This window comes from Lethenteron reissneri, chromosome 53 (genome assembly GCF_015708825.2).
Source record: "Lethenteron reissneri isolate LAM-NWPU_2019-01 chromosome 53, ASM1570882v1, whole genome shotgun sequence".
NCBI classification, from domain to species: Eukaryota; Metazoa; Chordata; class Hyperoartia; order Petromyzontiformes; family Petromyzontidae; genus Lethenteron; species Lethenteron reissneri.
In genome coordinates this window covers 3233775-3258753 of record NC_083831.1, presented here as the reverse complement: position 1 = coordinate 3258753, position 24979 = coordinate 3233775, and the positions used below count along the sequence as shown (strand labels likewise).

Sequence of the window (24979 nt, the reverse complement as noted above, 5' to 3'; positions counted from 1 at the left end):
CGGGGGATCATAACGCCAAACCAGCCCCCCCCAGGGTGTCTGGCTCGGACGTCGCAGAGGGCATCTCCCTGTGCACACACGTAGCCCCGCCCACTGTGTTTCTTTCCCATAGACTGCCATACATAACGGCCCTCTCTCTAACATCCCTACATCACTCCCCCCTACATAGCTCGCAGCCGTCCCGGCTGCCAACATACAGAATGACAATAAAAATGAATTTTTACCGTAACCGCGCGTGTGCCTCACAAATTTTCAACAATAACAAGAACGGCAACAAGAACACAACAAAAAAAAATGCAACAGCAAGAAGAGAAAACAACCCGACGCACCCCCCCTTGAATAAATACGAATTCCGTAAGAAACAAGCTATATACAATTTGCAGGGAAGCCACCATACACATAACAGCAGGTGAGCACAACGTAAGTAAATTCAATGGGCAGGGAACACACCCCCCCACCCAACACACAATGAACACAACATATATAAACATCTTGCGGTTTCACAACAGTCTGCGCATTTTTGTGCGTGTCCTTGCGGCGGGCCCCTCACACGGGGAAACCCCGGGTGGCGGACCGTCAGGTGGTAATCGTCCGTCCCGGAGTGAGACCTCCTCTGATGCCGCGTGACTGTTGGTATCCCCAGAAGGGGTGGTCGGGCGTGAGCCCGTCAGTCTCGATGCACCTGGAGGTGGCACGGCCGGCAAGGCATTAGGTGAGCGCGGTGGAGACGGACCTAGTGAGTCGGTCGACCCCCCACACGTCTGGCCACGCATGTGTGAAGTGGGTTTGTGTACCGCGACGAAGGGTTTCAACCGAGAGGGGTGCACGAACCATCGCCGCTTCCCCCATCGAATGCGCACGCACTGTGGTCGCAAGACCTCGACCACTTCCACAGGGCCCCGCCACGGCCGCGCCAGCTTAGGGGAGGTAGCCAGGGGCACTTGGGGACAGTGCAACCATGCCCTGTCCCCCGGTTTCCACTGTATTACATGCGCCCGACCCAGCCTGAGGCGCTCGTTCGCCTTTTGACGGAGGTCCGAGTTCAACCTCGCAGCATCCCGCGCCTTTGTTAATTTAGCCAGATTAAATTTGACGTGGTCAGCCAATTTAGTTTTTCCTTGCGGGTCGGGGATCTGCAGCTGGGCGTGAACAGGCGGGTCGGGTTCGCGACCGTACATAAGGTAAAAGGGGGAAAATCCCGTAGCTGCATGGGGTGCCATCCGGTATGCCGCCAAGACCCCCTGAATATGCAGGTCCCAATCAGTCTGTGAATCTGAGACCTGCTGTGCCATCATTGACGAAATGGTGCGATGCAGGCGCTCGACCATTCCGTCAGTCTGTGGGTGATACGGGGAGGTCCGAATTTTCTTTGTGCCTAAGAGGTCACAGACTTGTTTAAGTAATTTGCTGGAAAAAATTTTACCCTGGTCGGTCAGCAGCCGTTCCGGAGCACCTTTGTCCAGGACGTATCCCTGAACAAAGGCGTCCACGATGGCTGCTGCCGACTGGTTGGCAAGGGGCCAGGCCATGGGCCAGCGCGTAAAATACTCGACCCCTGTCAGCAAATACCTATTGCCCCTGGGGGTGGCGGGAAATGGGCCCAAGATGTCCAGCGCGACAAGCTCATTTATTCTGGACACCTTGATTGATTGTAAAGGCGGGTTAGACTCCCGTGCCGGCGGTTTCCATTGCGCACACCGCGGGCATGAACTCAAAAGATCCCCAACATCCTTTGTCATACCAGGCCAAAAAAAATCTAGTTGTATCAGTGCAAGGGTCTTTAGAGTCCCCAGATGTAACAGGCGCTCATGCACGGCCCACACCACTTTGCCTCGCAACTCAGAAGAGACGACCAGCCGATGTCGCTGTGATTTGCCGTCCCAATGCATGAGCAGACCCTGTACCATTTCCCATGCACCTGAATCACCTTTCACCCGCCCAGCACCCCCGACGCGACGACGCCACCCGAGGAGGGAGGTATCCTCCATTTGGAGGCGCCCCCACTCAGTGACGGGCAACCCCAACAGGGAATCCCTTCCCTGTTGTTCGATCGAATTATCAGGCAGTGGTTCGTCGTCGTCGGTGGCTGCCAGGATCGGAACCGATGCGTCCCCTGAAGGTCTGCAACGTCCCGACCCCAGGAGGCATGCACATTCCGAGGTGGTTGGCATGCGTGACAGAGCGTCCGCGTTGGTATGGCGAACACCCTTACGGTAGGTGGTCTCAAAATCAAAATCCTGGAGAACCTCCAACCATCGAGACAACTGTCCCGATGGTTGTTGAACTCGCAGGGCATACTGTAGTGCCGCATGATCTGTGCGGACGGTGAAATGCCGACCGTACAGATATGGGCGATACTGTTGGATGAAAAAAACAATTGCCAACAGTTCTCTACGGGTGACACAATATCTCTGCTCCGCAGGAGACAACACCCGACTACCGTACGCGACCACCCGTTCAACGCCATCAACCACCTGGGAAAGCACACCCCCAATACCCGTGTTGCCCGCATCGGTGTCGAGCAAAAAGGGCTTCGAAAAATCAGGGTAAATCAAGGGAGGGGCTTTTACCAGGGCGTCCCGAAGGGAGCGGAACGCAGCCTCCTCCTCTTGACCCCAGTGGAACCGAACCCCTTTAGATGTTAAAGCGTGCAGGGGTTTAGCAATTGTCGCAAAATCAGCAACAAACCGTCGATAATACGACGCGAACCCAATGAAACTCCTGACCTCTCCCACCGAGGTGGGAGTCGGCCAGGAGCTGACACACTGCGTTTTGGCGGGATCGGTAGCAATACCTGAGCGTCCCACGATGTGCCCCAAATAACGCACCGAATCACGCAACAAATGGCATTTTTGGGGCTTGAATTTCAAATTAGCAGCCCGCATCTTTAGGAAAACCGCCCGCAACCTCTGGAGATGTTCATCAAAAGTTTTACCAAAGACGATAACGTCATCCAAATAAATGAGGCACGACTCCCATTGCAGTCCAGCCAAAACCAATTCCATTAAACGCTGGAAAGTTGCCGGCGCTGAGTGTAAGCCCATCGGCAACCGGTTGAATTGAAACAAGCCGTGCGGTGTACGAAAAGCAGTTTTAGGCTTTGACTCATCATCCAGAGGAAGCTGCCAGAATCCCGAAAGTAAATCGAGTGTGGAAAAGAATCGCGCTCCCGCCAAGGCGTCAAGCGATTCATCCATCCGAGGGAGCGGGTATGCGTCGGCAACCGAAATTTTGTTAAGACGCCGGAAGTTAACGCAAAACCGCAACGAACCGTCCTGCTTTTTAACCAGGACGATCGGCGCTCCCCAAGGGCTGGTGGAAGGAGAAATGATGTCTGCGGCCAACATGTCATCAACAGCCGATTTGACATGGTCCTTTTCGGCGGGACTCAACCGAAACGGATTTTGGCGAATTGGCGCGCTGTCACCCGTGTCAATATGGTGACGCAGCAAGTGAGTACAACCCAAATCATATTTATTTCGACTAAAAACGTCGGAAAATTCTCGCAGTAGTGTTTTAAGTTGTTGACGCTCTGAATCGGACAGGTCCGTCGATCCCGCACAAAGCGCCTCGAGCCACCCTTCATCGCTGTCCGAATGCGGTCGCGACGCAGGGACAGTGTTGACGCGATTTACGGCGGGTTCCTCACACGGCACCGGCGTTGCGTGAGCAAGCACGGTCCCCTGTGGGACCACCACCGTCCGCGAGCCCACATTTAGGACCGCGATGAAGGGTTCACCATCCCCTCTCACTATGGTCTGGGCCGGAAGTAAGTCAGGTCCACTAACCCCGGCCCTAGACGGTCCCAACAGTACCCCTTGTGCCCCAGCACCCTTAACGAGGGGCCGCCGAAGTTTCAAGGGTACCAACATTTGCGTCCCCGGAGGGACGCGTACCGTTCTCTCCACGAACGCCGGCACCGTCGCGAACGCCGTCCGAGTCGCAACCGGTGATGGCAGAAACGCCATGCGTCTGCCCGACGGAAGCTCTATGCAACCCTGGTCGATCAAAATTACAATCGGCATTTTGGCCAGGAAGTCCGTCCCCAGCAGGCACGGAACCGCCAGCGAGGAAGAAACAAAAATCGGCCCAGACAATTTTATTTCCCCGATACAAATTTGGGCACGAATTTGTCCGATGATGCCAAGTGAGCCCCCGTTAGCCGCATAGAATGGTATGTTAACCGGCATCAAGGGACGACTCCGGACAGGGAGAATATTATAAATTAATTCCGAAATAATAGTCGCCGATGCTCCCGTATCGACCAGGATGCGCACTTCAACCCCGTCGATATACCCCACCACGGCCGACGACCCCGACGATGCGGCAACCACACGATCGGCCAGCACGGACCACTGGCCGGGTTCGATATGGGTACCCGGAGTGGTGCGTGATGGTGCGATGGTGCGTGATACCGGCCCCCCTCTCGTTGCGGTGTTTGAGTGCGTGACGGGTGTGTGTGTGGGCCAAACGTGTGGGGTGCCGCGACTCGCCGGTTTTTGATGGTGGAGCTTGGGATGAGGCCCGTCGTCCCGGTGAGGTGTCGTCCCGCGCTGACGAGGAGAGCGGCACCCCGAGGCGACGTGGCCCCGGACGCCGCAGTTAAAACACCGTGGGAGCGGCGTCGGAGGTGACAAATGGTCGGAATGGCCCGACCCGTCCTGGCCCGGCCGTGCACTCGTCGCCTGTTGCCGTCGGTGGTCGACGGCGTAGAGTTCCTCCGTCGGAAGGGTGGCTGCAGCCACCGCACGCCCCGCCGATGCCCTGCTGGCTTTCCGCCGGAGCGACAGGAGGTTTGCGTGGAGGAGCCGCGCCGCCTGGAGCGATGTCATTTCCGCGTCCTCCTGTGCGACGACAGCGATGTCAAGGTCGTCAGCCAGGAGGAGTATTTTCTCCGTCACCATAGCGTCGATGCCGTCGTCATCCATACGGGGGAAGGCCGACTTGGCCATCGCCAGGAGGCTCGTTCGGTACGCCAGGGGCGACTCCTTTTCACCCCGCTTGCGGTCGTAGAACTCCTGTCTGCATTCCGCCGATGGTCCGTAGACCCCTCCCAGCAGCTGCAGCGCCATCGGTAACGTCGCCCGCCTCTCTTTAGGTGCCGATGTGAGGGCTGCGAGCGCGTCGCTGTCGAGGAGCGCCGGCAGCGCGCAGAGAGCCTCCTCGTCTGTCCACCTCGCCATCTCTTGATGGGCGAGGAATCGCCTGCGGAACCCGGCCCAGTCCCCCTCCGCGCCGACGAACTCTTTCAGCGGGGGCAGCCTCTGATGGAGTGCAGCGGTCGTTGTTGATTCCCGCGGGCGGATGTCACCTCCACTCGGCTGTGCGTCGGTACGAGCGGCCGATGGGATCGCCTGTCGCGGTGGTGATGACGTCGCGACTTCAGCGACGGCGATGCCGGAGTGGATGTGTAGGCTGGCCACGCCCCGACCAGCTGCAGCGTCGATGGCGGGAGATTCAAACTCGGGCTGCTCCGAAATGGCGGGAAGGCGCCCTGGTCGTTGGGCCGCCTCGCCCTGTGCTGAATCACCGGCCCCCAGCCGCGTGATGGACTCCAGCGTGGCGGCAGCGGCATATAACAGCTCCGCCAGCCTCCCGTGAGCCAGCCGCAACGCGTCTGACTGTGATCCTTCTTCACTCAGATGCCCCGGTAAGGAGACATCAGGCCCCGGCTGCACTGTGGCTTGTGTAGCCGTCCCGGGCGTTTCGATCTCGGCAGTATCTTCTTCTTGCGGTACTTTGGCCCGCGCTGTCTTCCGCGTGTCCATGTTCGAGTTTTACTTCTGACACCAGTTGAAGTACCGGTGAAGACACTTGACGCCGAGGTGGAGGCACATGGATATTTATTCAACAAAGCTCGTATGTGACATACAGCACTGGAGGGGGTATCGGCCCCCTCACCCGACTAGCTAAGGATACTCTTCCTAGCTAAGTCCTAGCCTGCCTCACAGTCCTCCACTACTGGGCTAGGGGAGGCTACTTGGCCCGACACTGGTAAGTCGGGCCGGTACCCGGAGTCCCAGACCAGCTCTTAGAAGAGCACCGGCTCTGGCTTTCGGGACCACGCCGCTGGCTCGGTCCTGTTCGGCCCTGACAAGGACATCGAACGAGGGGAGTCCAGGGCTCTATCTAAGACGTCTTCAGTCTTCTTAGTTAACTATAACATAACTGCCCCCGAGCCCATATAACGTCCCCTTTTATACCCAACCCTCCTTGAGGGGTGGGGCCCCGGGGGATCATAACGCCAAACCAGCCCCCCCCAGGGTGTCTGGCTCGGACGTCGCAGAGGGCATCTCCCTGTGCACACACGTAGCCCCGCCCACTGTGTTTCTTTCCCATAGACTGCCATACATAACGGCCCTCTCTCTAACATCCCTACACAAGTATGCCACGCGGCCCAGGAGTCCGCTTCACGGTGGAGATCGTGCCAAACGTCATTCTAAACGGGTAGGCCATCGTGTGCCGGCGTCACGGTCCAAAGTTGACAAATTTGGGAGCAATTCCACCGCAAATTTCACTCAAATTTGATGACCCACTGCAGCGTAAATCGCCGCCACCTTTCGGCAGACTGATAGTCGAGCGCAGGCCAGGTACTGCTGAGTCTAAACCAAAGTTAAATATTCATTTCTTTTTTTTTTACTTACCACATAGGGCCCACTGAGCCACGTAAGCTCTTTTTAAATCCTTTATATTAAGTTCGCTTGCTTGCTTGCGTGCTTGCGTGCTTGCTTGCTTATGACCGTGCAAATCTTTCGGTAGTTTTTTAACCCACTTCCCGTGATCCAATCGAGCTGACATTTTGCACACAGACTAGTTGGGCGAGACAATTACTGTTCGTGAAAAAAATTTCAAAAATTTTACACTGTTTAGGTAAAACAAATCAAATATTTAATTACCAATTGCTTAATACTGGCAGACAATCATCTGACCCATAGGTGGCAGCTATCTCAAGCCAGAGGACGAGAGGACTCTAGCCACCACGCATATAAGGGATTTATAGTGAAAAACTTTGTTTTTACGGGTTATACTTGTTCAGAAGCGACCTGGCCAGCGCAAATGAAGGCCCAACGAAGTTGCTTATCATCGCGTGGAAATGTGTCGCTGCCAAATAACTCTGAACGCGTGATTCTAAATGTGGAGGTGAAAACCGGAGAATTATCCACGCGACCACGGAGAGAGACACGCAAACTCCAAGTATACAACAGGCGTCAGGGTCGCGATCGAACCCACGAACTCCTGCCTACCAGGCGAGGGAGTGATCATCTCGCCACCGAGTCGCCTCGTGTCACACTGTGACAGCTGCCACTGGGGGTGCCCTCCCAAATGTACGTCGCGTATGGCGCGTGAATGGCTCTCAGGCGGATCAGTGTAAAGAAGGGGGGCTCCAGCACACACGACACTAATATCACTGGTCAACAAAAAAAACTTTTTTTTCTGGCCTGGAACTTTGCAGCTGTTTTAGACTAATTTCAGGGTGCTGATTCCAAATCTGATCTCAGATTTGCTCTATCACATCTCATTTTTATGCAATCGGCATACCCCGTTTTCATTGATTTTACACGAAATTAACTCTGTCACTTATGATTGCAAGTTTTTGCGAGTCAGTGACTGCTTTAGTGTTAAAATGTGGTGCTGTATTTTTAGGATAGTGTGTTTATAATATAATTTTATGTAGATATCCACATTTATTTAATATTTTTATTCTGCAGTTTTTATTGAAAATGCAATATTTGATATCTCAAAAACCTGATGTGATAGACACAAACTGATGCCAGATTTAGAATCAGCACCCAAAAATTACCTTAAAACCGTTGGAATACCTTATGCCAGAAAAAGTGTGTAGACCAGTGTTATTATTGCATTGACTGCTCAAATAAATGAATGGGCTTGTGAAAGTCAAGTCATTGGAAGGGATAATGGTCAGCGGTAATCACCCGGGATTTTCCAAAAGCAATCTGATTACGCACTGAAAATGGAGCAAACACGCGTGGCATTACCGGTGTCTTCATTTTCGTCATCTGATTAGTAATTCGACTACGCAATTTCCAAATTATACTGCTGCTCAAATAATTATCGGCCGTCTCATCGCATCCGACGGTGACTGTACCGGAAGAAGAGTCGACAGTACACGTGGCATGTTGGGCCAACGTTGGGGTAACGTTGGTCCAACGGTCCCAGCCACATGTCAACGTTGGGTGAACGTTGATACGTTTAATGGGGAGCTGTTTGGGATTGTGCGACCTTGACCGAAGAGTGCGATCCGTGTTGCAAAAACGAAGACAAAGACAAAATTCCCCCCGTGTAGCTTTAACAGACTGTTGGGGCAAGTGCTGATAATGAGCACCTATGAAGGCCGGCACGGCACACGAGGTGGTGAGTGGCCAGCACCACGCCCGACCGCCTTCGCCTCCCCAGTGGCGATGTTTACACACCGCACCAGGTACTCATTTGAGGCTGAGTCGACCTAGGGGATGGCCCATGACCTCGGGGAGGCCCGGGAGCTGGAATGGAATTCGGGTCGCTGGATTCGTAGCGCAGCGCGCTCGCTGCTACACCACCCCGCTCCCCATCGACTGCGAGCGATCCCTGTTGCAACAACAAAGACAAGCACACAGGGCATGCGAGGTATTGGAGTTGCTGGTCAATTCGCGGCGTCAAAAGCTTTCGTGAGATCGACAGAGAAAAAAGCGCTTCTCTCGAAACGGAATTTGCCGTGAAAAAAATTAACCCGTAAAAACAAAGTTTTTCACTATAAATCCTTTATATGCGTGGCGGCTAGAGTCCTCTCGTCCTCTGGCTTGAGATGGCTGCCACCTATGGGTCAGATGATTGCCTGCCACCATTAAGCAATTGGTAATTAAATATAATTTATTTTTTCCGAAAAATTGTAAAATTTTGGAGAGAAAAAAAATTCACGAAAATAAATTGTCACGCACAACGAGTCTGTGTGAAAAATGTCAGCTCGATTGGATCACGGGAAGTGGGTTAAAAAACGACCGAAAGATTTGCACGGTCGTAAGCGCGCAAGCAAGCAAGTGAACTTAATATAAACAATTTTTAAAAAACGCGGTCGGTGCTTCCACGCCTTGCTCGCAACACCTGTCTGGAAATGACAGGTTGTGGGGTCAGCGCTCTAATTCGTCGGGTCTGTTCGGGATTATTATTTGTCGATACATTCCCGGCTACGGAAATCAACAGCAACAACAATAACATCATTACACCTTCTTTGCCAGTACCAAAATATAATAATAAGGTTATTTCCCCTTTTTTCTGGCAACAACACTGAAACCTTTTACGAGGATTCATGTCTGCATTATTGATTGGACCAATCAGTTTCAAGGACAATGCATATACAGTATCATCATAATGTGTTTTGTGTTTGCATTTTGACTGCAAGTATTGTGGTTAATACAGACATGAATCCTTGTCAAAAGGTTTCAATTTTGTTGGCAGAAAAAAGCGGAAAAAACCCTATTATTATAACAACAATAACATCAAAAGATGCCGCGCTAGTTGTTATTGTCAGACGGACCCCCCCCCCCCCGCCCCGCCCCCTTCTTCTCTGGAGATGATCTGAGAGTCCTTGATGTCCCGGGGCTGTTTCAGCATCCCAGATGCACTCGAAGAGCAATCGGAATCTGTCTACCGGGATGGATTCTGCATCGTTGAATATTTCTGGTGAGATACCATCTGCACCAGGTGCCATTCCAGATTTTCTCTGCCCTATCGCTTTGACAATTTTCAGCCGGATCCGGCTGATTATATAATTATTGTTGCTATATTTTTGCCTGTGGCAGACCAACAGAGGACCACATCACCATGCGTGTGGGTCTATTGGAGAATGTGGCGCTGCGGTGACTAGGAGATTTTTAACTACTTCGCCTGGGATACAGGAGGTCGTGGGATCGGTCCCGACCCTGACGCCTGTTGTATATTGGGAGTTTTGCGTGTCACTCTCTTTCTCTCTCTCTGTCCCAGTGGTCCCGTGGATTTTTCTCCGGGTCCTCCGGTTTTTCCCCTCCGCATTTAGAAGCAGCATCGTGCGTTTGAGAATCTGTGGCTGCTATAAATTTCGACACGACGACACGCCACTGCGTTGAGCTATAATTTGTGGTCGCCAGGTCGATGCTGAAAAAGAGCTACACATAGCTGAGTCGGACCTTACGTGGTTTAAATTTGCTTTTCAAAGTTTTAGTGTGTGGAGAGGGTGAGAAAGTGGAGTCAATATTTGTGCCACATCTCGTTTCGCCGATGCCAGCCGGGCACGCGGCCACGTGTTCGCTTCCGTGTGATGGCAAGCTCAATGCGGGAACTGCGTCGGCTTCACTCTCAGCATCTGTTACTGCGGTGTCGATTCATTCCTGGGGTGTCACCTTGCAGCGGGGGAGGGGGGGGGGGCAGTGAAAACAAGCCTGAAGGTAGCAGCCCCATAGCAACATGGGGAATCTCAGCTCTCACCAGCAATACGTTGTCGTAGCAACACTGATGTTTAGCTTCATGTAGCGGTCATCGTTTACACAACAAAATTGCATCTCACAGTCGCTAAAGAATTGCAGCTTAGCTGGAAGGTAGTTAGTTACCAGGCGGTGAGCCAGAATTATATATAAGAAACAAAAAGGTTTGCCCAAGCTCTGCAGTCCTCTATATATGTATATTAATATGCAATCAGCCAATTCATGAGTGTTAATTACATTAATTCTAGATTTGAAGCTTTCATGACTGCAATGATCCATATTCTTAGGGTTTTTTTTACTTTACAGAAAAAAACCTAATAATATGTTAATTACATGTTGGAGGATACTGGAGCACCCGGGAAAAACAAACAAAAAACGCCACGTGTGCGATGGAGCAAAGGCTCCAAGCTCGCGTTCGTCACGAATTTTCAGAGGGTGGGGGGCGGCGGGGGTTATGCACTTTCACTGATAAGACATCATCAGCGCCACGGCCATGCCACGTTCGAAACCATTGGCGGGGAGAGGGGGGGGTTTGACAGCAGCACAATGATCATGATGATGGGTTGGTGTTTTCACCATTTGTGTATTGTAGGGGGCGTTGGGGGGGGGGGTTCTAAAGGCCACCAGAGGCTGCCAGTGGCCTGGGGGCGAAGAGGTGGGTGGGGGGGGGCAAGTGGGGGCAGGGGGAGAGGAGGCATCTCCCAGGCTCAGCATTTATAGCCACGCGGAGTGTTACGAGCAGAGCCATTGAACCGGGGAGCCGCACACGCACGGCGCCGGCTCTAATCTCCAACCTCCTTCAGGGCCGTGCGTATTTCCTCAGGGCCCAGTCACGTTTACGGGGCTGTCGATACCCACGGCTTTTGTTCCACGCAGCTCAGGGTGAAGAAATACTGCGGTGGCCCTGATGAAGGTGGAGGCGGTGGTGGTTGTGGTCGTGGTGGTGGTGGTGGTGGTCGCGGTGGTTGTGGTGGAGGCGGTGGTGGTGGTAGTGGTGGTGGTGGAGGAGGCGGTGGTGGTGGAGGAGGCGGTGGTGGTGGAGGTGGTGGTGGTAGTGGTGGTGGAGGACGCGGTGGTGGTGGTGGAGGCGGTGGTGGTGTTGGAGGCGGTGGTGGTAGTGGTGGTGGAGGAGGAGGCGGTGGCGGTGGTGGTAGAGGTGGCGGTGGTAGAGGTGGCGGTGGTGGTGGAGGCGGTGATGGTAGTGGTGGTGGTGGAGAAGGCGGTGGTGGTGGAGGAGGCGGTGGTGGTTGTGGTCGTGGTGGTGGTGGTTGAGGCGGTGGTGGTAGTGGTGGCGGTAGTGGTGGTCGCGGTGGTGGTAGTGGTGGTGATGGTGGAGGCGGTGGTGGTGGAGGAGGCGGTGGTGGTGGTGGAAGTGGTGGTGGTAGTGGTGGTGGAGGAGGCGGTGGTGGTGGTGGAGGCGGTGGTGGTGGTGGAGGCGGTGGTGGTAGTGGTGGTGGAGGAGGTGGTGGTGGAGGAGGAGGCGGTGGCGGTGGTGGTAGAGGTGGCGGTGGTGGTGGTGGAGGCGGTGGTGGTGGTGAAGGCGGTGGTGGTAGTGGTGGTGGTAGTGGTGGTGGTTGAGGCGGTGGTGGTAGTGGTGGTGGAGGAGGTGGTGGTGGAGGAGGAGGCGGTGGCGGTGGTGGTAGAGGTGGCGGTGGTGGTGGTGGAGGCGGTGGTGGTGGTGGAGGCGGTGGTGGTAGTGGTGGTGGAGGAGGTGGTGGTGGAGGAGGAGGCGGTGGCGGTGGTGGTAGAGGTGGCGGTGGTAGAGGTCGCGGTGGTGGTGGTGGTGGAGGCGGTGATGGTAGTGGTGGTGGTGGAGGAGGCGGTGGTGGTGGTTGTGGTCGTGGTGGTGGTTGAGGCGGTGGTGGTAGTGGTGGTGGTGGTTGTGGTCGCGGTGGTGGTGGCGGTGATGGTAGTGGTGGTGGTGGTGGAGGAGGCGGTGGTGGTGGTGGTGGTGGAGGAGGCGGTGGCGGAGGTGGTTTAGGTGGCGGTAGTGGTGGTGGTGTTAGCCACAGCAACAACAACAACAAACGAGAATAACGCAAGACCTGAAAATAATGAAAGGAGCAAAGAGGACGACAGGGTGGCGATGCAGTGGCAACTCTTTGTGCCTCGCTGCGAGAATGTTTATGGGTTCAATTCATCGCCTTGTGTTGTGAGATGTTGTCACGGTTTGATAATGAGCGATACTCATCCTGGCCTCTTTAGTTCTCATAAACAAAATAAACTTTTACATCTGAACCATATTCACCGGCAGCGTTAGTTTATCACACTCGTACAAAATGGGATTAGATTATTGCCAGACATTATTCTTCTGCTCCATGATGAAGGGAGTTTGTTTTGTTGTTCTTGGGTTAGATCGCCTAAATACAAATGTGTCGTTAAACCCACCACCACCCGACACGGCCAATTGGTAAGGTGTGTCACATTCTTTGGGTCTTTCGGTAAAGTCACGTAGATAGGTTCAATGAAAATAACAAAAAACTACAACACAAGCGGTCGTCTGATGCGATCGAAACGTCGTAGCTTTTTTTGTTATTTTCTTTGACCCTATCAACGTGATTTTACCGAAAGACCCAAAGAATGTGAATCTCTGCAGTCACGAAAGCGTTGAGTCAAGATTTCAGGGTTTTTTCACGTAAAGAAAACGTGCCGAGCAAGAAAATCACTACTTCAGCACACCCAGTGTGATCATTGGTTTTTTACCCTTCAATCTGGCAACAAAACTGACACCTTTTTTACAAGGAGTCATGTTTACATAGACCACAATACCTGCAGTCATAATACAAACAAAAAACATAACTCTGATAATGTGCACTGTCCTTGAAGTTGATTGGTCCACACCCGAGACAGCTTTCCTTAGAGCCTAGTCTCACATGGGTTGGACCAGATGACGCCAAAAGGCGCACCCAGTGTGTTATTGAGTCAACCCACGCCACGTACAACTCGACGTTTCGCTGTCGATTGTGACCCAGCTTCGTCAGGAATTCGCTAGGATGGTGACGCGAATGATGATGCCGGGTGCTCAGAAGCCATCACAAAGCCAGGGCCCTTCTCACAACGTCGAGAATCTCACCCAGTTCTAGATTTGAAGCTTTCGTGACTGCAATGATTCATACTCTTAGTTCTTTCGGTAAAGTCACGTGGGTAAAAAATGAAATTAAATTTTATAAAAATAAAACAATAAAATCACGACGTTTCGGAGGCAACACAAGTCTCCGTCATCAGGTGGCTGTGACCGTCCCACCTGATGACAGAGACTTGTGTTGCCTCCGAAACGTCGTGATTTTTTTTGTTTTATTTTTATTAATTTTTATTTCATGTTTTACCTACATGGTGACTTTAACCGAATGAACTAAGAGTATGAATCTCACCCAGTTTCACCGCTCTGGACAAAGTTGTCGGGGTTTTATTTATTTACCTTTGCAGGCCAGATTGTGTTTTATTTTCCGAGAAAAGACAGAGAGAGGGTGCGTGCGTGTGTGTGTGTGGAGGGGGGAGAGGGGGAGATGCACCCAACCTCAGTCCGCTCGATCACAGCCCGTGGCCCTAATTAATGGAGTGTTCAGCACCGACGCACATGATGCTCAGCGGCACGGCTCCCTCCATCAGCCGGCGATGAAACGGCTGGTAATGAGGAGCCGTGTGTGACGCGTGCAGGCGTGTGTGTGTGTGTGAATGCGGTTTTTAATCACTTATTTATGAACGTAAAGTGTGTGTGTGTTGGTTTGTTTGTGGGAGCGGTGGTGGAGCGGGTTAGCGGGCTGCGCTACAAACCCGGTGACACGGGTTAGATTCCCGCTCTCGGCTGCCCACCAGTGACGATTAGACGAACCGGTCCTGGGCCTTCGCCTAGGTCGGCTCAGCCTCAAACGAGTACCTGGTGCGGTGCGTAAACATCACCACTGGGGAGACAAAGGCGGCCGGGCGTTGGTGCTGGGCACCCACCTCCTCGTGTTCCCCTACCGGCCTTCATAGGTGCTCGCCATCTGCACTTGCCCCAACAGTCTGTTAAGGCTATACGGGGGATCTTTGTCTTTGTGCCCACGTGAGGCAGTGGCGCAGTGGCTGAGCGCGCTGTGCTACGAACTCGGCGACTTCCAGTTCCACTCACGGCCAACATCAGTCATGAATATGTTAAGCCGGTTCTGGGTCTCCTTTTGGTCGGCTCAGGCTCAAATGTGTCGGGTGTGGTGACTTCCTTCATAGATGATCGATACACACGCTCACACGCAGGTGCATGCACGCGCACCCACACGTTTTGTGCAAATACAAAGACAACGACCCCCCGTGTAGCCTCAACAGACTGTTGGGGCAAGTGCTGTTAGCGAGCACCTATGAAGGCCGGCACGGCGCACGAGGTGGTGGGTGACCAACACCACGCCCGACCGCCTTTGTCTCCCCAGTGGCGACACATAGGTACACGCATGTACGCGCATCGATGCACACACTTACAGGTGCACGCATACACAGATGCAGATGTGTCCACGTGAATATTCATATTTTTCTTGCGCATACACAAATGCAAGCGTGCTGAGCACGTCTTGAGTATGAATTAGCATGCACGTCGCGGCCTCCATAGGCGCTCGCAAACAGCGCTCGCACCAACAACGTCTGCCAAGGCTAACCCGGGGGATCTTGATCGTTGGATGTGTATGCATATGTATGCATATGCTAACCATGCACGCGTGTGTGGGGAGCGGTGGCGCAGCGGTGAACGCGCTATGAAGCCGGAGACCCTAGTTCAATTCCCGCTCACGGCCGGCATCAGTGAGGGCTAGTATCTGCACCGGTCCTGGGCCTCCCCCTATATCAAATCAGCCTTAAATTGGGAACCTCGGTGCGGGTTTGTATAAAATATCAGCAGTGTGAAAACCACCCCCCCCTCGTGTGCCCGTGGCCTGACCTGTGTACGTGAACAGCACTTGCCCCAACTGTATTGTGAAGATTATACGGGGCGCCTTTGTGGGCGTATGTTGTGTCGACTTCGTCAGCCAACCTTCGACGCTTCACGTGAATGCCTCAGAGTGCACCTAGCCTGGCACAAGCGCCGTAAGCCCGCGTTGTTGTGTGTGCGTGGTAGGTGCATCGCTAACAGCATTTGCCCCGGCGGTCTCTTGCGGAAAGGTTACAAGGGAGAGCGAAAGGCCTTCGATCTCAGGGTATATTATGAACAGGATATACATGTGTTTATTTTACTCCTTGGTTCTTGCGGTAAAGTCACGTAGAAAGAAAATAAATTAAATCATAGAAGACGACGTTTCGATTGCAACACAAGCAACCGTCGAGACAAAACACGGACACGGAGACGCACAGACAGACACACAAGCAAAGAAAAACACACAGAAACACAGAGAGAGACAACATAGACACACAGATACACAACCAGAGAGAGACAACACAGAGACACACAGAGAGAGAGACACACAGAGAGAGACACCCAACATAGACACACAGACAGACACACAAGCAGAGAGAGACAACACAGAGATACTCATTTGAGGCTGAGTGGACCGAGGGGATGCTCAGAACCGGTTCAGATAATCGTCACTGGTGTTGGCTGAGAGCGGCATTTGGACTAGGATCGCCGGGTTCGTTGTGCAGAGAGCTAACTGCTACACTCACACACACTCACACACACTCACTCACACCTCACACTCTCACATACTCTCACACACACTCACACACACACTCACACACTCACACACCTCACTCACACTCACTCTCACACCTTACTATCACACTCTCACTCTCACTCCCTCACTCACTCTCACTGCCACACTCTCACTCCCTCACTCACATCTCACTCTCACACCTCACTCTCACACTCACTCACTCTCTCACACACCCTCACACACACTCACACACACACTCACACCTCACTCTCTCACACTCCCACACCCTCACTCACATCTCACTCTCACACCTCATTCTCACACACACTCACACTCTCATACACTATCACACTATCTCTCCCACACCCTCACTCACACCTCACACACTCACCCTCACACCTCACTCCCAAACACACTCTCACTCACACTATCACGCACACCCCCACACACTCTCACACTCTCACACTCTCTCCCCACTCGCTCGCTCACACGCTCACACACTCTCGCACCCGCACACACACACACTCTCACTCACACTATCACGCACACCCTCACACTCTCACACACACTCTCACATACACACTCACACACACTCACACTCTCACACTCTCTCCTCACTCGCTCTGCTCTGCTCTCATGCACGTTCCTGCCTCGTGCGAGCACTCAAATCCAAAATTAAACCGAGAAGAAATTAATGTTTCATTTATTTGCCCGTGTCCAATAACGACGTCCAATACCACGGCCATTCACAGGTGTGGCAGAGTAGATGGGCCAGGCAGAGATAACCCCATGAGTTGACGGGTGGATAGGTCAGCGAGATATGGAATTGTCGATCAATCTCCCACGGATATTTTAATAGTGCACCTCGCCATCTTAATAATGATGATCAGCAGCAGCAGCAGCAGCCATGGTCGATCCACTGCTGGATGGAGAGCTGCGCTAACAACAGCGGCCGCTCCCTCTGACGCTGCTGCGTCAGATGGGCCCCAATGTCGTCGCTCCGTCTCCGCTGTAGACGTCCTCTCGGACGCGTTCCACGATCCATGTGGCTGCCGCTCGTGTCATTTCGCCCCGACCTTGCCAGCCGTTGACGCATCTCGCCCATGCGCCCCGGCTGACTTTTCGTCACAGATTTTGCACTTTTTTCCTGGATTTTTCTGTTTGCGCATAGTCACTTTAAGATGTTTTCTTGTCCGTGGTTTTGTGTTTTGTTTGTTGCGGTTGCACCCGATTCAAGTGCCGAATGGCTCACAGGGCTATACCAAATACATGAAACTGAAATGAAAGCTGAATGTAACGTGGTTGACTCACTCGTTAGAGTATGCTCTCCAAATCGATGCCTTCCTTTTGATCTGCCTGCCCCCCCCCTCTACGCAATGGCTTTCTCTTCCGCGTCCGTTGACTGTGGTGTCTCACCATGTGCACGACTCAAACACCCAGCGTCACGAAGCATTTGGGTCTCATCAATCCTCACTATTGGCACGGCGTGGAGTGCCTTCGTCGAACAGTGGACTAATCAAGGGCTGCCACCGTTGTTGTGATCGTATACGCACGTGCATGCGAGTCCTCAAAAACGTGGCAAGAACGCTCCAAAGTAATCTTCACAATGTCCACCTTCGATTCCCGCGAGCCTGACCCTCGCTGATGAGACACTGCAGGTGGAAAACCGGTTCAGAGTATTGCTCGTCTCGAAACGATGCTTCTGAAGGAAGGCTGCGACGGCTGGCTCGGTGGGTTGTGTTAATATAGGGAGCTGGTAGGAACGTTGGGTTGCTTAGTCAATGGCCAGGGTCAACGGCGGCGTGGTGTATTCCGCAAATATGCCCGACTGTGAGGGCGGGCACAAGCCGGCGTGAGTAGGTTAAACGTTGAGTTTTATAAGGGCACCACGGGGTGACCAGCCCCTCCCCACCCAGCCCCACCCCTCCTACCCCCCACCCAGCCTCACTCTCCCCACCCAGCCCCTCCCCACCTTCACCACCCAGCCCCTCCCCACCCTCCCCTCCCCAACCAGCCCCTCCCCACCCTCCCCATCCAGCCCCCTCCCCACCATCCCCTCCCCACCCAGCCCCTCCCCACCCTCCCCACCCAGCCTCTCCCCACCCTCCCCTCCCCACCCAGCCCCACCCTCTCCACCCAGCCCTTCCCCACCCTCCCCTCCCCACCCAGCCCATCCCTCCCCACCCAGCCCCTCCCTGCACGACGGACACAATAATTCCCTGTAGGCTGGTGTAACCAAGAGGTTCCTACCAGTATAAATTGGGTATTTCGGTAAAAGCCACGTATATGGTTTGTTACTATTGTTACTTTTGTTATTTTCTTTGAACCTATCCACGTGACTTCACCAAAAGACCCAAGAATATGAATTTCTGCAGTCACGAAAGTTTTAAGTCAAGGGCTGTGTAAGAAGAAGAAAAATAAGAAAAAACATGCTCTCGTATTTATTTCAGCAGAGAGAGAGATGTCTTAGGGAGACATCTGCTTAATTTGTCACTTTAAAATATAAATATATCTTTGGTATTTTTTTACGACGTAAATATCAATCGTAAACAAAAAAAACAGTGAAAGGGAAAAAAATATCCCTAAAGTATGTGCAATTAATTCACATTTGTGTCATTGTGCATATCACAGCACGTGACAAATACTTTACAAATAACGCGTGTTCGGAGATCGGGGTCCACAGGTGCAGACCGAGATGACTGATTGGCTCATTGATGCCCTGTGCCCCGTGCATTAATTACGATAACGAGGAGTTACTGAGTGGAGATCTTTCTGGAAGGCGAGTGGCTCGTTCAGGCTCATCAGGCAGAGCTTAGTGGACAGGTGCAGCAGCAGAAACATCATCATCATCAGCAGCAGAAGCATCAGCAGTAGAATCACCATCAGCAGCAGAAGCATCACCATCAGCAGCAGAAGCATAATCGTCATCAGCAGCAACAGCAGCAGCAGAAGCATCGCCATCTGCAACAGAAGCATCATCGTCATCAGCAGCAGCAACAGACGCATCACCATCAGCAGCAGCAATAGAAGCATCATCATCAGCAGCAACATAAGCATCACCATGGATGCGTCGTTGGTGATTTGGACAAACTCCAGTACAATATTACCATGTTAGTTGCGCTACAGGGTACATTTATACGGGGTAGATGCTGGCGCAGCGATGAATTCACCGCACCATGAAAAAAATGCTGTATTATAGCTCAGTGAGGCCTTACCTGGTAAAATAAATATAAAAACTACCATTGTTTTTAGTTTTAGTAATCTGCTGCAGTCGCCTTCCGCTTCTCTCGTATGGCGTTTGAAAAACCAGGGCTGCCATCGTATTTTAGATGTTCTAAACCATGCCGGGGTAGCTGAGTGGAGCAGTCCCCTTGCTCCACCAGAGTACACGTGGTTGTGTTGGGGTAGCTGAGTGGAGCATTCCGCTTGCTCCACCAGGGAACACGTGGTTGTGTTGGGGTAGCTGAGTGGGGCAGTCCACTTGCACCACCAGAGTGCACGTGGTTGTGTTGGGGTAGCTGAGTGGGGCAGTCCACTTGCACCACCAGAGTGCACGTGGTTGTGTTGGGGTAGCTGAGTGGGGCAGTCCACTTGCTCCACCAGAGTGCACGTGGTTGTGTTGGGGTAGCTGAGTGGAGCAGTCCACTTGCTCCACCAGAGTGCACGTGGTTGTGTTGGGGTAGCTGAGTGGAGCAGTCCACTTGCTTCACCAGAGTGCACGTGAACCTGACCACCTGAGTTTGATTCCTGCCCATGGCCAACATCAGCGATGAATTCACCGCACTGTGAACCTGACCACCTCAGTTTGATTCCTGCCCATGGCCAATAATATCAGTGATGAATTCACCGCACTATGAACCTGACCACCTGAGTTTGACCCCTGCCCATGGCCAACATCAGCGATGAATTCACCGCACCTTGAACCAGGCCACCTGAGTTTGACCTCTAGCCATGGCCCACATCAGCGGCGAGTGAACCCACCCCTTGACCTCCCTCCCACCCCCCAAACCGCTCCGCACCCTTCACCAACCCAGCACGACCCAGCGTGGTGAAGTATGGTCAAAACGCAAAACCCCTGTGGACCAACCACGGCATTGGCAAGGAATGCAACATCGCAGAAGCATTGTTTAGGTTTTAGTTTTTTTTGGGGGGGGGGAGGGTTAAAATGTGTATGGATGTACAATTATGGCACCATGTGTGTATACACGCATCGCGATGATGGAACGGCTGTGCGGTGGAACAATGCAGCGGTGTGGAGACGCGAGAGAAAGGTAAAACGCGTAGCTCTATTTCATTTCCAAATCGGTGCATGCGCGTGTGGATTTACCTCCTTGGGCATAAAAAAGTGATCTAATATCATTGCAACGAATGTATATTCTGTAATTACGTATCTGAGTGAGCCTCACCGAGTAGTGTGGCTCGTTGTCAGGAGGGTCCTGCTGTTGCCACACTGGGATCTGCATTTGTAAGATGTGCAGGGCCAATTCATGACGAGCGAATTGCATTCATTGTTCACGCGCGAGAGTAGAAAACCCGCGGCTTGCGCGTCGGGGAGCAACGCTCTATCCCGTACAGGTGGAAACAGATGGCGATTAGTCCACTTGCTGCACTGCCCTCTCCAGCAGCAGCGTAGCCACCACGACCGCCACCCTCATCACCATCACCACTGTCACCACCGCCACTACTGCCACCACCACTGCGGCCACCGCTACCACCATCACCACCGCCATCACCACCACCACTACCGCCACCACCACCATCATCACCATCACCACCGCCACCACCGCCACTACTGCCACCACCACTGCCACCACCACTGCCACCACCACCATCACCACCACCATCATCACCATCACCACCGCCACCACCACCGCCACCACCGCCACTACTGCCACCACTACTGCCACCACCACTGCCGCTACAACCACCATCATCACCACCACTACCACCACTACTGCCACCACCACTGCCACTACCATCACCACCACCACCACGACCGCCACCATCATCACCACCGCCACCACCACTGCCACCACCAATGCGGCTACCACTACAACAATCACTGCCGCCACCACCACCATCATCACCATCACCACCGCCACCACCGCCACTACTGCCACCGCCACCACCACTGCCGCTACCATCACCACCGCCACCACCACCGCCACCATCACCTCCACGTAGACACCCACGGGAAATGGAGTTTCACAACCCATATTTTATTTGGAACTAATTTTCGCGTTTGTTTATTTTCCTTCCCCCTCCTCGCCCCCGCCTTCGATTAGCACGCTTGGTCACGTACGCTGCGACAGAAGTTCATCCAACATTTCCACACATATATATTTAGTATATATAGTATATATACTACATATATATGTAGTATATATAGTATATATACTAAATATATATGTAGTATATATACATACATCTGTGCGATGATCTACCAAACCTCACTGCTGCCTCCTCAGCACTGGATCATGGGCGGGCACGTGCAGCAGCAGCGTAGCCACCACCACCGCCACAACCACCACCACTACTGCCAACACCACCACCGCCACCACCACCGCCACCACCACCACCGCCACCGCCGCCACCGCCACCATCACCGCCACCACCACCGCCGCCACCGCCACCATCACCGCCACCGCCGCCACCGCCACCATCACCGCCACCGCCACCGCCGCCACCGCCACCGCCACCATCACCGCCACCGCCGCCACCGCCACCATCACCGCCACCGCCACCGCCGCCACCGCCACCGCCACCATCACCGCCACCGTCACCGCCGCCACCGCCACCATCACCGCCACCACCACCGCCACCACTGCCACCACCGCCACCGCCACCACCACCACCGCCACCGCCACCGCCGCCACCACTGCCACCACCGCCACCACCACCGCCACCACTGCCACCACCGCCACCGCCACCACCACCACCGCCACCGCCGCCACCACTGTCACCACCGCCACCGCCACCGCCGCTACCGCCACCATCACCGCCACCACCACCGCCACCACTGCCACCACCGCCACCGCCACCGCCACCACCGCCACCACCACCGCCACCACCACCGCCACTACTCCCACCACCACCGCCACCCCCACCACTGCTGCCATTAACCACTAAGTGGCGGTGATGTCACCACAGCGCCTGTACCAGGCCAGGTGCACTTTGAGGCCGTGTAAAGTGTCGAAGGCTCTCCGCGAGTAGGAGGTCACGGGAAAGACCCAGCAGGTACCATTGCTTCACTGACTGTGACGAGTGGCAGATGGCACCACCTGTGCCCCCTTCTGTGCCAACTCGCTGTGTTTCAGCTGCCCAGCGCTCCCATCGTTCTTGTGAGCGATGCTCCTCTGCCCTCCGTTGTTGTTGGAGGAGCGACTGCCTCCAACTAACCAGTGGCATCCTTCACTAGCCTCCTCCATAACACTACAATAACAACAACAGCTGCTGCTGCTGTTGCAATTCGTGCTCGCCCCACTGTGCTACTCAGATGCGTCGTAGCAGTTCGGTGGTTGGGAGGAAAGTCTAGAAAGCGAAGACTCATCTCCATTCAAGGATCCGACTTCTCACCACCGCCCCCCCCCCCCCCCCCCAGAATTCTTCCTCAATTATGAATACTTTAGGTTTCTTTGCTCGTCGTTTCACGGACGTGATTAGTGTTGGCATTGGTCGGGTTCACGGCCGTGCCCCACGGTGTGATGGGAGAACTTACGGACACAGTGCATTACGGGTGCCACGGTGACCAGGAGATATTCACTGCCTCGCCTGGTCTGCAGGAGGTCGTGAGTTTCGATCCCGACCCTGACGCCTGCTCTATATTTGGAGTTTGCGTGTGTGTGTGTCCTCTTTCTGGCCCCGTGGTCGCGTAGATTTTATTCACGTTCCTCTGGGGTTTTCCCCTCCACATTTACAATCAACACGCGTTAAGAGTATTTGGCTGCTGTACATTTTCACATAAAGAGCCAATTCGCCGAGCCATCATTTGTGGCCAAGTCGCTTTTGAAGAAATGCTGTATTATAGCTCAGTGAGGCCTTACCTGGTAAAATAAAAATAAAATCACCGTTGTTTTTAGTTTTAGTAATCTGCAGCAGTCGTCTTCCGCTTCTCTCGTATGGCGTTTGAAAAACCAAGGCTGCCATCGTAGTTTAGATTTTCTAAACCATGTCGAGATAGCTGAGTGGAGCAGTCCCCTTGCTCCACCAGAGTACACGTGGTTGTGTTGGGGTAGCTGAGTGGAGCAGTCCGCTTGCTCCACCAGAGTACACGTGGTTGTGTTGGGGTAGCTGAGTGGAGCAGTCCACTCGCTCCACCAGAGTACACGTGGTTGTGTTGGGGTAGCTGAGTGGAGCAGTCCACTCGCTCCACCAGAGTGCACGTGGTTGTGTTGGGGTAGCTGAGTGGAGCAGTCTACTTGCTCCACCAGAGTGCACGTGGTTGTGTTGGGGTAGCTGAGTGGAGCAGTCCACTCGCTCCACCAGAGTACACGTGGTTGTGTTGGGGTAGCTGAGTGGAGCAGTCCACTCGCTCCACCAGAGTGCACGTGGTTGTGTTGGGGTAGCTGAGTGGAGCAGTCTACTTGCTCCACCAGAGCATGAGTGGTGGTATTGGGACAGTGATCTGTGGGTGTTGGCATGCTTCACGCGACCCCACTCTGTTAAGTAAGAAATCATGACGAATGCCATCAACGCGGCGACCGATCATCTACCATCGATCCACAGCAACAATAACAACAAGCCACACCAACGGCTCTGTTCAGGGCCAAACAACAATGCGCCAATTAGGCCCCGGGACAGGGTTGCCTTGTTTGACCGCCTGACTGTGAAAATAGAATTGTTGTTCTGCATCTACATCAGCCGTATGACAAGAAGAAGAATAAGCATCAGTGATGTACACCTGATGATTTACTCTGCAACGCATTTACCTCCGATTAGCATGTTGGCTACATACGATGCGAAAGAAGTTGCAATATACACATGGACAGTCATCGACTTGTGAACACCCGCGCTTAGGAACACTCGACTTACTCACACCCGCACTTACGAACCAGCTTCCATGAAACGCAATTCAATTTTTGACATCGATTTAAAACTCGAACTTTGTGAATTGAGCCGTGGAACTATTTTGTTGAGCGGAGCGATCCTCCGCGAGTTGTAATGAGTCGGCCTCGTGCGTACGTTTTGCACGTAAAAAAAAACGTTGCTTTTTTTCATGACAATGCATGTGCAGTTTTGTGGAGGGGGAGCGCGGCGTTTCAACACGGACGCAGAGACGAGGCACGCTGGCTGACCCGATCGCTATTTAACATCAATTAGGCAGATTACAGGTGCCTCTTTTGGTGGGGCCCTCCTTTGAGACTATCGGTCGGCTTTGAAAGTACAAAGCCAAAAACATCAAGAATTCGACGGGCGTCTTTGAAGCGGCGGTTATCGCGTTTAGAAAGAAATCGATGTCTTCGCGTTTTTAAAATTCCTACCTCTCTCATTCCCTCCCAAGAAGGTGAGAATGCAACCAAAAAATCGCTGAAGATAAAAAAAAATTTAATCTAAAATCGTAAAACGTGGTTCTTCATCGCGACGTTAACCTGCAACAGCGCCCGTTGTTGTGACGCCGATAACACAATTCGGATAATGCTGTTGGAAAAGCTAAATGTTGATGTCATATATTGTATACGCCCAGTACTAAGTACTTATTATTAAAGCTGAGTCGACCTAGGTGGGGGAGAGGTCCTAGGACAGGGGTCGGCAACCAAAATAACAAGAAGAGCCATTTCTTTCCAATTCGGTACAAAATTCAGTATTTCAAGAGCCGCAATTCATCTGAGTACATACTGTACATACGTACATATCGTCAAGAAGCAGCCCGTAAAGAGCCGCATGCGGCTCCGGAGCCGTAGGTTGCCGACCCCT

The 24979-nt window shown here is 53.2% G+C and overlaps 1 protein-coding gene across 1 annotated transcript; it reads right to left on the bottom strand.

The window, feature by feature from the left end:
- Positions 1-21619: 21619 nt before the first annotated feature.
- On the bottom strand, positions 21620-22168 carry LOC133356370 (uncharacterized; the record flags this gene model as incomplete). Its single annotated transcript, XM_061573851.1, has 1 exon — positions 21620-22168. A coding segment is annotated over one exon (549 nt), but the record flags the coding sequence as incomplete, so codon positions are not given.
- Positions 22169-24979: the final 2811 nt, after the last annotated feature.